The 13065-nt window shown below is 36.3% G+C and overlaps 1 protein-coding gene across 1 annotated transcript; it reads right to left on the reverse strand.

Annotated features, from left to right (window-relative positions):
- Positions 1 to 5737: 5737 nt before the first annotated feature.
- LOC128857436 (enhancer of split m4 protein) lies at positions 5738 to 6527 on the reverse strand. Its single transcript, XM_054093196.1, has one exon. The coding sequence runs from the start codon at positions 6417 to 6419 to the stop codon at positions 5910 to 5912; it is 510 nt and encodes a 169-aa protein (XP_053949171.1). The 5' UTR covers positions 6420 to 6527; the 3' UTR covers positions 5738 to 5909.
- Positions 6528 to 13065: the final 6538 nt, after the last annotated feature.

The following is a 13065-nucleotide window of genomic DNA, read 5'->3' on the forward strand; positions in this document are numbered from 1 at the left end:
CCCAGCGTGAACAAAATTTCCGATAATTTAAACGTTCGGATACAATTTTGTAAAGAACACTTCTTGAAACTTTTTAGCTAAGGATGAAATCGTGAATCGTCTGTTCTCTTTCACTTTACAGTCCACTTTTTGAATCAGTTCATCGGTAATGGCTGATGGTCTCCCATTTCGTTCCTCACCACCATGCGGTCATCTTTAAAGGCCCTAACCCATTTCCGCGCCATTCCATCACTCATATTGTTTTTACCATACACTTCACTGATTTAGTTATGAATGTCAACTGATTTGAAGCCGCCGGGATTCCCAATAGGTGCAGGCACTTTAAAATCACGCAAACAGATGTAGACTCCATCGAATGGTTCCGTAATGGCGTCTGTGACTTCCCAACAGATGTAGCTACACGACGCGCATACGCTAAACGCATGCTAATTTAAAAACGGTGCTTACTTTAAAAACACGCCTCGTATCAAGTTTGGCCATCTCTGATTTTAGCATATTAAAGGTTAAATTAGAAGTGCCATAACCATGTACATCAGCTGTTCCAACCAACCTTATGGGCAACACTGCATTCGATCATACAGCTGATTGCCGATTTGTTGCATTCTTGTGATTTTATTTTTCGCGTTCATTCCACTTTGTTTCGGTGAGTTCTAATTCGCAATTCCCCCCTGCGCTTCTTTTCATGTTCAAAGTTTTTATGTATGCACAGCTGGTTTAAAGATTGATTCTTAAAAACGGATTTAGTACTGCGACCTGAAGAATGCTATAGGAACAACTTAAAGACTAATAATTCCCTCACGTGGCCCCAAAAATGCGAACTAGGACTTAGAAAATTTTGTCAGTAGGAAATAGAAGTGAAATTGAATACTATAAATAATGTCCGACATTACAGTAGAAACTTACTTAAGGAATAGCTGCAATTCAATATTTAGCAGTTTGTTTCAAGTGGCATCGAGTTTTAAAAACAAATTTATGTACGATTTCAGTTTTACGCTTATTTTGTCATATGTTACGCTGTTAAGATATGGAGTTAGGATACGATACAGGAGTTAAATGGTGTGGGAATAGGATAGCAGAACGTTTTTAGCGGTACAGGGTGATTTGAGGCAAAAATTATTTTCATTTCACCTAATTTAACTACTACGCGCAAAGATGTGACCCAAAAACTTGGCTATTAAAGAAAGAATTTTTTTATGTTTTTGTTGTGACATATTGAGAAGATACGTGACAACGGCGAAACAATAGGGGTGTTCACAGTCCATTCCAAATTATGTCTGAAAATGTAAACATCTACATTTTGAGACATTTTTAACATCAAACTACGCCTTTCTAACAGTCGTCACAAAATCTTCGCAAAACTTTACTGGTGCTTCCATTTCTTCCTAATTCACATTGCTCCGGTTCAATAAGTGAAGAAGCAACTTAGGCGAAATCCTCGACGAAGTGTCAATCAAACGGCGAAAGAACTGAATATATCTGACCGTAGCATCCACCGCATACTGAAAAATGATCCCAAAGTCAAGCCTTGCGATGTAGAAAAGGCGCATGAACTCACACCAAAGCAGCAACAAATCAGACCTGAAAGAGCGGAGGAGTTGCTTCGAACTTTGTGTTTTCTGACGAGCAAAATTTTCAAATTGAACAATTCGTAAACTCTCAAAACGATAAGGCTTATTTGATCGACCGTTCATACGAGCATTTGAGCCATCGATTTCAGCCTCCTAGTGGCCACCACAGGACGTATCAACAGGACTCGGCACCGTCTCACAAAGCTCGAGTGAACCAAGAATGGCTAAAAAACAAAGTTTCGAACTCCACAACGTCCACACAATGGCTTTCAAATTCAGCGGACGCGAATCCGATGGATTATTCTGTTTGGGTCATTTTGGAGAGATAGGTCCGAACTAAAAGATTCACCAGTTTCGAAACGCTAGAAAAAGCCATTGTCCGCGAGTGGGCCAAAATACCTGTAAGTCAAGGCCATAGTCAAGGCAAAAAGTGATCATATCGAGCAGGCTTAAATTGATTCGTAATTTTGAAAAATGTTAAATTAAAAATTCTGTGAATTTTTAGTTTGAATTGAATAAAAATAATTTTCCAAACTAAATTGATGGCCTTTTTAATTGCTAATACTTCGAGTGCCGGACCCTGTACATTTCAAATGCAAATGAAAACGTCTGCAATAAAATAAACATATCTTATGGGTTTTGCAACCCAGTTGCGAGGTTGTAAAAAACATACTTTTGAGTGTTACAAAATATAAACGGCGCCGTTTTCCAATTTCGTATGGGAAACAACAACGTCACAGATTTTACGCTTAGAAAATGCCTCAAAATGTAGACGTCTTTATTTTCAGCCACAATTTCGTACGAACTGTGAACATCCCAAATACTTAAATTCGGCTTAAAATTTTAGACATAATAGTTAAACCAATTACTATGCGAAGAGTTGGTGTGGGACAGGGTGCCCATTTTGGCAATTTCGGCGCATTAGCACCATACGGATACCCTAGTTTTGTATACAAGCAGTTGGATGGCGCTGTGTTCAATATTTGCTTCACTTGAAATATTTAGAAAAAACTTGATTTTAAGTGCTCGAACTAAATTAATTGCTGCTCACATTTATTATACTAATACGCATTGCAAAATTTTAAAACACAGACAAGACTTAGAAATAAAAAATAAATAAAAAAGAATACAAAAAGAAAACAATTGCAATATACTAAATGTACTAAAAAGTAAAAAATGATTTTTCCTAAACTCTTAGAATTAATCTTGATGCATTTTGATTTTAAAGTTTGACCAATAGTCATTATAAATAATTAATGAGATCTCAACCGATGGTCCATGCTGCTGGTTATTATACAAATTTGGCAATAATAATTTATGTTATTTAGAATAAAAAAAGTGTGGCGCATGCAATGGAATTCAGGCGAATAATTCATTAACAATTCCGTTACTGTTGGTTGCCAATAAGTCTACAAGCCATGATATGAATTCTTTCACTCAAGATTCAAAATATAAAATTACAAATTTAGCATCTATTTGGACTTATACTCCGACTACATGCGATAATATGTGCAGATAGATGTTTTTTTGGCGTAGTTCTTTAGTTCTACTTAAAAATGTCTTTATCATCAACTTAGTCCTAAAATTTCTTCTGCGCAACTACCAATTTGAGATCAATTTTAAGCGATTGGGTTTGGGTACTACGTTGTACAGAATGCCAACGAGTAGCCAACATCAAACCGCTACTCGGCTTTCAGTGAATTTGAAGGAATCTGCTGATTTGCTGATGTAACAGGGAGTATGACAACGGTTTGCTTACGACAGAGGAAGCCAAAAGTTGAGATAGTGTTGATCGTGTATAAAAAAATGACCACAGTCACTGCCCATGTTACTTCATTGGTGAACAAGGACTTATTAGACGAGTGTGCGAATACGTGTAAAATTGGCGGGCACAATTCTGTTGCCGAATCCCCACTCAAAGCACATTGAATACAGAAGGTGACGTCTTCTGGAACAGTTACTTTATTTTTCGCGAGTTTGACAAGTCTGATGTCCGGTCCCATACCAATACAAACAAACGGAACAAACAAAAGAAGGGGATGTCAAAAAACTCTCGGTGAATGGCTTGGTAATATTGTTATTTGTGACATTTAAATTAAACAGACTAATGAAAACGAAGTGCAGCGTGCTAAATTATAAAAGTACGAATTCTAAAAATTGCGTTTTTATGCGGATAATACCGTAGCAAGAAAGTGTGTGTGTGTGTGTGTATAATTTCTTGTTTTTGGTAGTTTCTATTTGTTTCGCCTACTTTTCCTCTTCACAAACAAAAAATTCCCCTTCCTTTTGTTTGTATCTTCTCGGAGCCTGACGACACAACAAATTCGGAAGGTGCAATCTCTTATTCTATCATTCTAGTCCCCGATACCCTACCACTCAAAGTTACTCCCACATTTTTGCTTCGGATGGCCAAACCTTGTATTCTATCATCTGCATCATCTTTACATACCATACATACACAAACCACGATGCACGACGCCCATCTCGTACCGCTATAAGGGAATTTGACTGAATCGCTGTGTGTGTGACGTCATACTTTCGCAATTTATTTGTGTGTGGTTTGCCTACTTTATTCTTCTTATAGCCCAGTCATATTAGGGGTTTCACCTCGGAATGAAAGATAATGAGATGGAAATTAGTAAAATTTATATCCTTCCGTGATACACAGAATAATGTATTATCAAAAGCTTGGTACGAAAATAAAAAAAAGCACTCCTGCGGAAGAACGTTTACGGATTGTAGAAGCTGCTGCGGCTATTATTAGGGAAGATATTTGATCATCTGTCGTTGAAACTAAGACGTATCCACCTACGAATAAAATGCTAGATGGTATTAATGAAGAAATACCAAAAATATTATCACATTTTTTGGAAGAAATTATATTAAAAAATAGAAAAGGAGAAATAGATCATTTAAAAACGAAATGCACATCTATCAGTCACGCAATAATGTCTTCGATACGAGAACGAGAAGAAGAAGATAACTAGCTTCCAGTCCGCAATTCATTCGATTCACAAATTATTTTAATATTTAAACTCACATTTTATTAAATGTATAACAATAATGATAAATAAAGGTATATCTAAAATATATTTCCTTACTGTCTTTTTATTTTAAAATATAATTAAACTACATAATCCAGAATTAATAGTATACTATAGTTGAATAATTAAATATAAATAATAAATAATAAGTACAGAAATAATGGGCATTGCTTAATAATTATAATTTTTGTGTCAATAATTGACTTTATACAACGTACTGATAACCGTAACTCACGCTTGACCCTACATTAGCTCATATATGACTGTACGATGCGCACTCTTCGCGCTCTACCTCAAAAACGGTTGATCGTATAAAAAAAAAGTTTAGACAAAAGTTGTAGAGAATTTTATACTCTACAACTTTCATAATAGGTGAAAATATCATTTAAGCAATAGGAACCGAGATATTCGCGAAAAATCGTTTTTTGTGACCTTTGACCTTCAATATCTTCAGACGCAAACACAATAGCATTTGTGACTTTTGAGACAATATTTAGGGCGATAAAACAAAGGTTTTTACCAATTTCCATCTTATTATCTTTCATTCCGAGGATGACCCCTTTTTTTACCTAATTTCACTGGGCTATTATTGCATTTTTGATCGCATACAGTGTGACGTCACGCCTCCCTGCTGGGCGCAATCTTGTGTTCTATCATTCTTGGGTATATATCACTTTTCATAGCAATCCAAAAATCGTATAAATAGTTTTTAAAGGCTATTGTAATAATTTTAAAATCAAAAACTGATAATTTTCATCAAAACTTGTTTTTTTTTTACTTTTAAAGAGACACTTGTTTATGTTTTGAATGTTTTCTTCTTCTTTGTGTGTATAACTCATTAATAGCCTAATAAATTGTTAAAAAAACAACCATAGTTGTTTTTAAGTGAATTTCATAGCATTTCAAATAACTAAACCACAAACTAAATCCGATGATTTTCTTCAAAATTACTATGCTATAAATAACTTCTATTGTTTTCTTCGAGAATACATTTACTCAAACTCAAAACTCAAATTCAATTCAAATTCCACATGAATGAACCAAACAAAAAGTGTCAATGAACCAATGAACCTCAACCCAACCACAAAGAGATAACTCAATAGGATTTAGTTTTTTTTTTTTTCTTTCTATATTATAAAATTATTTCTCTTGACATACATATAAGTAATTGTAAATATTTATTACTTTTCAAACAAAATATCACAAACAAATAAAGCTTTGCGTTTCAGCATGGAAGACATCGGTGTTTTATCACACCACTTTCACTTTCTTTCTCTCTCTCTCTCTCTCTCTCCACTCAAGCTTGTGCCCAACGATCTCGCATCTGTGTGGTGGCGATCTGATTGTTGGTGTTGCAGTATAATGGGTCGATAAGATCGTTATCAGCTGGTAAGTCGGTGTTGGCGGTCCAGAAGAAAGTGCCATGAGCAGTGCGTAGAAAATGTACTGGCACGCTGGTGATATCGGCAAATTCGTAATCTTCCAACTCAAAAGAGGCGGCCAAACGCTCGTTGGCAACATTCTCGCTGGATTCAAGAGAAATGCACTCAGCTTCAGACTCCAAATCGGCGTTACGTGAATTCTCCAAGGATTCAAGTGATTCCAAAGAGTTGGCTTTCTTGGTATTTTCGAAATTTTCAATGAGTTCTTGTTGTTGTGGCTGCTGATTGTCTTGTTTTAGTTGTTGTGATTTATGTAGTTTGAAAAGTTGCTTCAGCAAGCGCTTAATGCTGTAGCTGACTTTCTTTTGCTGTTTCTCGGCAGTCATGTTGACGTTGTTCTCGTACTGATACTGTTCGATGCACATCTCGAATGAATTTTGTATTTGTGTAAAATGAACGAAGAAAATTTTCAAAGACTTTGTAACTTGAGCTCTGCTATATTGGGCTGTGCTGTGTTGCTCACTGTACGAATGCTATCGCTTGAATGATGTTGAGTCCTGCCGTACGCTCGCCTTTTATACAAAATCCGGATATTTACAAGTACAACAACAATCACATGTTAAACGCATAGCAGGTCAAGAGAAAAGAGCCAGAAGGTAGACAACGTTAAATTCCAACAGTACGCATAAACAAGTCGAATCGAACGAGCGGCTGCTGCTGAGTGTGGGAACGTCAGCAGGATCAATGTGTGCGCACACAAAAGGAGCCAAGGAGCCGAAAAAATCCGTGTATAAAAAATGGCAGGTGCGTTTGCCAGACTACAGATGAGCTGTGTTGTGTGCACGTATGGTGTGTGAGATTTAATCTGCATCAGAGTGAGTGAATGAGGTTGTGTAGGTTTGCTCGCTCGCACCTGCGAGGAGAACCATCGTGATCTCATGATTGTGGCGCTGCTGCTGATGATGATGAGAACAATGTGAAGCGGGAGTAGGAGGAGGAGCAGGAGATATTGCAAGCAGACAATGCGAGTATGCCATAAGGATAATGGGCATGAAAGTAATTCATTTCATGTCGGAGTCCGCTTATCCTGTCTCTGGGATCGTGTGAAACTCGCGTTCGGTCATGTTCCCACACTTTTGAATGCAAGCCGTGTTTTTGCAAGAGGATCCTTTTTTGTGCTTGCCTTAAGGATCAAACATTTTTTTTTGTTTTTTTTTTTTTGTTTTGCGTGATTTTTTCATTTTAGTTTTTCAATATTTTTTTTTTTAAGCAAACACTTGGACCCATTTAATGATCACTTTTAGTTTTTGTGTGATTCATGCCTTTGCTGTCGTTGTTTTTGTTTTTGTTGTTTCCCAAATGTCCTGCTATCTGCTGATATTTAATGGAATGAAAGTGTACACCAACTACACATACAACAACAATAGCAGGTTTAGCTGAAAAAATTAGTGCTCCATACATGCATGCACACATACACACACACCTACCCGTAAATCGTGCATAAACTTTGTATGGGCACGCACATCAAAATTTTATCGAACACGTGTGCATTTTTCTTAAGGATCCTTAGGGACTGACTCTTTATAATTTGAAAACTCTATATGGAAAAACGATCGTGGGAGAATATTTTCGATTTTCGATGCTTGAATGGTAACACACAATTTATTGGTGCATTAAAGAGGAGAATAGCATAGTACGAAGAAGAAGAAGAGAACAAAAAAAGTGCCATATAAAGGAGTTGTGGGGAAAATAAGCGCATACAAAAAAAAAATAAAAAAAAATTATTTAAACGAAAATAATCTTAAGAAAAAGAACATTTGTTGCTGTCGTTTGCTACTTATTGTTGTTGCTGCCTTCCTCCTTAATCGCCCGTTCATCAGGACATCTCCGTATGCATGTAATTTAATAGTATTGCTTGCCTCATGTCGCACCAATCAATTTGGTATAGTGCTATGGTTTGCTGGCTGTTTGCTGCTGCTGATACTTTGTGATCGTGGGAAGCAATTCGACAATGTTTTGTTGGCATTTAAGGCAGTGAAACGAGTGTTTTTCATCATTTCTTCACTTTTTGTTTTTTGCTTTTTGTTATCTGCTCAACTGGCAACCAAATGGGCTGAAGACACGTCCTTCTGTTTGCATCTTCAATGCAAATGCCAAATATACTCCATTAATGCCGTAACACAGCTCTCTATCTAAGCGTAGGTGTGTTTAGTTAGTTGTTGGTGTAAATTAACACAGCACTTTCTTAAAATACGAAAAAAGTAACACGACCGAACAACAATTATGTGTGATGATCGGTGATCAAAGAGCGATCAACATTTTTTATTAATTTTTTTATTATTTACACTCAGCAATGCTGCTTGTCTTCTGAGCCGGCGCTATACGAACACATTTTTTAATGTACAAGTAACTATGCGGCAAAAGTGTCGATTAAGGATCTTTGTAAGCGTGTTTGCTGTGCGCCAACCTCAAGCTACTTGGCTTAACAAGGTTGGTGCTATTGTTGTTGTTATCGACCTTCATACATAGCTAGCTTGTTTTTATGGTACTTCACAAATACTTCTAGGATATCACACGTTCACATATTTTGTTCTGGTTATAGAAGTGTGTGGGCCGTTGAGACAAATTGTATTTTGCTGCTGTGTGTCGACGTCGTCGTCAAAGTGGCAAACGTGGGCCACGCGTTGAGCACATGGATACAGCGGAGAGCTAAGTGTTTTCATTTTGAAAGAGGTAGACTTTTGCCCTGAATATCCAAAGAAATTGAGCTTTTTTTGACAGTAGGCTTTGACAGTAGGTTTTGCGTGGCAGTAGGTTAGACCGACATATGGTGGGTGGAGCAGCATAGTGCAATATTGATAAGTTAATTAAAGAGCATCTTAATCAGCGCGTTGGCTGAAGGATACCTAATACAGATTTGTATTGAAGTGAGCACAAAAAAGTTTTGCTGAAAATTTCTCGACTGCTGTAAGAAGCTCTTCAATGAAATCACTTTTTCCTTTATTCGTGGTAAAAGTATTTTTTGCTGCCACAGAAGGTGGAAGGCAACTAAGGCGCGATATTAAAAGAAAAAACAACAGTAGCCAGAGAATGAGCCGTTTAATTAACATATGTGTGTAGATGTAGGTTTTCAAGGGCGATATATATATTTTTTTTTCATTGACTTCATTATTTATTGCTTCTGTTAATCAAAATTTACAATTGAAAACTTATTTTAAAACAATATTGTTTCAAAAAAATATATAAATAAATAACTATATTTCTTATTATTAATATAAGCTCAGTAGAGTAATTCGAACGGAGTTTTTCTTTTAAACCTCTTATGACGACTGTCTTCTCGCATTAAATATGAAGCCAAAGTGTTTGGGTGCAAGAACAATCTCTTTTTATATATCGGGTACTTATTTTTTTATTTCCTCTTTAACCGTCGGTACTAGGTTGTTTAATAAGTTTTGCGGTGCGATAAGAAAAATACAATTTCATGGTTTGAAATACTCTTTATTATTCATCATATATATATATAATGGCGCGTACACCCCTTTTTGGGTGTTTGGCCGAGCTCCTCCTCCTATTTGTGGTGTGAGTCTTGATGTTGTTCCACAAATGGATGGAGGGACCTACAGTTTCAAGTCGACTCCGAACGGCAGATATTTTTATGAGGAGCTTTTTCATCGCGGAAATACCCTCGGAGGTTTGACATTGCTTGCCGAGGGGTGACCGCTATGAGAAAAATGTTTTTCTTAATTTTGGTGTTTCACCGAGATTCGAACCAACGTTATCTCTGTGAATTCCGAATGGTAATCACGCACCAACCCATTCGGCTACGGCGGCCGCCATTATTCAGTATAGTCTCCCTGAATATCAATACATTTGGTCCAGATTCTACTTTATGAATTCTATTCCTGAAGTGAGAATCTGGAAGAGCTGCAAAATACGCTTCCACAGCTGTTATGACCTCATCATTTGATGAAAAATGCTTTGCATGCATGATTTTTGTTAGGTATGGAAACAGATGATAGTCGCTAGGGGCCAAATCTGGTGAATACGGTGGATGCTCCAACAATTCGAGCTCTAATTCAAGGATTTTAGCCATTGCCAAAATGCTCTTGTGACATGTAAAACAAACTGTTGCAAACTGTATATTTTTCACGAACTTTTTCCTTCAGCTGGTCTAAAAGGTTACAAAATTATTCAGAATTTATTATTTTACCAGTTTGCCAGTAATCTAGAACCGAAACTCCTTTCGCAAACTTTCGCAAAAACCTTATACTTACACCCTCTTGGCCGATTTCTGGGCACGAACACCTTTCGGAGCCGAAGAGGCAGATTCACTCCAATCTTTAGCCTCTTGTTTTGATCTGGGATCATAGTCTCATCCATAGCGATGAATCGACGCACAAAATCCACTTTATGCTTTCGAAAACACTCTAAATGTTGCTGAGAAAATCGGATTCGAATGCGTTTTTGATCCATTGTTAGAGAATGCGGATACTTCATTCAAAATATTGCTTACTCTCCCCAGTGATATACTTAGGGCTTCAATAAATCTCTTTCAGTTACTCAAAGACTTTTCAATTCGATATCCTGTATTTTATCTAGAATTTCTAGTGTTGTTACTGTTTTTGGACGCCTTGACTTGAATCGTGGATCGTCTTCAAGGCTTTTACGTCTAGGTTTAAATTCAGCAACCAATCTTTCTACTGTCCTAATTGATGGCGCAAAGTCCTTATACACTTTCTACATTCGTCCATAAATTTCCTTCTCTTTTAAACCTTCCAAAAAAAAAATTCAATCCTGCACGATACTTGATTTTTTGGCTTATAAACAAAGAATGAATGGCCAGATTGAAATGAAACTTCGCATACATTCATAAGAGGAGTATACCAACATATCAAAAAAAGTTGACTAGCAGATATGATTGTTTGCTGGTAATAGATTTTTTAAAACTATGCAAGAATATGTCAATGGAGGTTTTTCTTTAGCTCCCATATAGGTTGGTCGCTTTTTATGTAGATCAATACCAACCCTATTTGCTTAAACAATCAAATGACTTAGCGTATAGTCAATTTTAAATTTACATTTATGTCGCGAGGCCGTAACCAAGTCTCTATGAATATTTCCATTAGGCGAATTATATAGTTTCGGGATAAGCTGCATGGTACAACCTTATAAAGAAATAAATGGGAAACCCCTCTCCGCAAGAATGCATTGTGCAAGAGAGTTTGGAAAAGCGTTTATGTCTCGTCGAATAACAGTATGGTAAGTAAATTGAAGTTGATTGACGTTAGTGTTAGCACACCATGGGCAATTAAGAATCAATCATGACTTCATGAGGTCATACTTTACATAAGCATACCTTGGTAATACTTTCATGAGTTATCAATGAAAAAATTTTTTCTTTATAAATCTCAAATCATAAGCCTTTTGAGAAACGTACACTTTTATGTTTCGAAAATCCAGGAATTACTTGCCAATCACATGATTTCTAATTGTAATTTACGAAACATATGCAATAGGGACAGAGAAAATCCCTTTTTATAGCAGAAAAGCCACATTGACTTCATATTTTTAGCAAATATGGATATCGCTCATTTATTGCAGGGGTGTCAAAATCCAAAAACCAAAATATTGCGAAAAATGGATTCCAGTCTTCAATTTACTATGCCTCGATGTGTAACAGTAATGACATATTTTGATGAATTTTTTACATAGCATAAAAGAAGGGATTTCTGTCATTTCTGTATATTTATCCAAACAATTTTTTTTCTACTATGCGATATGTTTGAACGTTTTTTTTTTGTAATATAAATGGTGACGTAACCAAGGCTTATGACTTATTATATAAAAAGACATATGACTTACTTGATTTTATATTTCAACATAAATGAATACGAAAGGCTATTTCTTTACCATCTATTTATTCCCCGTAAATTGTGAGCGATCAGAAAATATAGTTTGGGGAAAAAGAAATCCAAATGGTTTAAAACTGTTTTATGGTCGATCTTTAGTTGCGGGGCGATACTACGACTAATAACATGCCGGTCAACTTCGATTATTTCTGTGATTTTATCGAAATTATCGACATTTTCTTTAACATCAAAAATGCGTAAACGGAATCGACGAAATCAAAATTGCTCGTAATTAGCTGTTAAAGTATAGGCACCATAACATCGTTCACAATTTCAGCGGGCTGGCTTGTTGTCTAATATTATCACTTCTGGTCTGGACAGAATTTTGTTACTGAAACTTCAAAACCGTCGTGACTGTACATTAAAAATATATTATTTATTACAAAAAATTGAATATAATAATTAATATAACATTTTAATCACTTTATTATAAATTTTACTGTCTTTCTGCACACACTAATTTCCGGAACGGATACATCGAACTGGATCGAACTTTTACTGGTAGGTGAAGGAATTTTCGGAGCAGGATAATTGTTACTTTTTGTTTCAAACATATTATCCTTCCAGATGGAAGAGTACGAAACTTACCAAGGCTATAAAAGGAGGCGAAAAAATATATACAACTCTTATGGAGGTTTACTAACGGTCCACTTGCCACGGCCCCTGACAGAATGCACACCAGCTTGCACGCCGGCATAGCGCGTTTTGCAGAAGCTCTAAAAATGAGAAAACAAGCAGAGTTCAATCAAAAAATATGTTCTGCAGTTCGGGTGCCGTGTTTTTAAGATTTTTGGAGTGCAAATCTTCGATGATCTGGATGCTGTGAGCCTAGTTTAGCAAGGCAAGGCTAACTGAAATTGAGTAAAACTGCCGAAAAGAGACCTTTTTCTGCTACCATCAGCTGGTACCGCGTCGAATACCTTCAGAGCCCGATCGTTTGTACCCATTCGCTGTGCGAAGAAGTTTCTATAACAGATTATGTTAATGACTTCAAAATTATGCATTTATTCTAGTCTGCGTTGTTAGTTTAAAAATGCATAACATATAAGAAATAATGCGATGAGTCATTTGAAAATACTTTAACGCAGTTAGTTCGTCTTTCTATCCTCCAGGAACGTATTGAAGTAATTAGCAGCAATGATTTCGCATGAATTATGAGAAA

This window comes from Anastrepha ludens, chromosome 2 (genome assembly GCF_028408465.1).
Source record: "Anastrepha ludens isolate Willacy chromosome 2, idAnaLude1.1, whole genome shotgun sequence".
Taxonomy (NCBI): domain Eukaryota; kingdom Metazoa; phylum Arthropoda; class Insecta; order Diptera; family Tephritidae; genus Anastrepha; species Anastrepha ludens.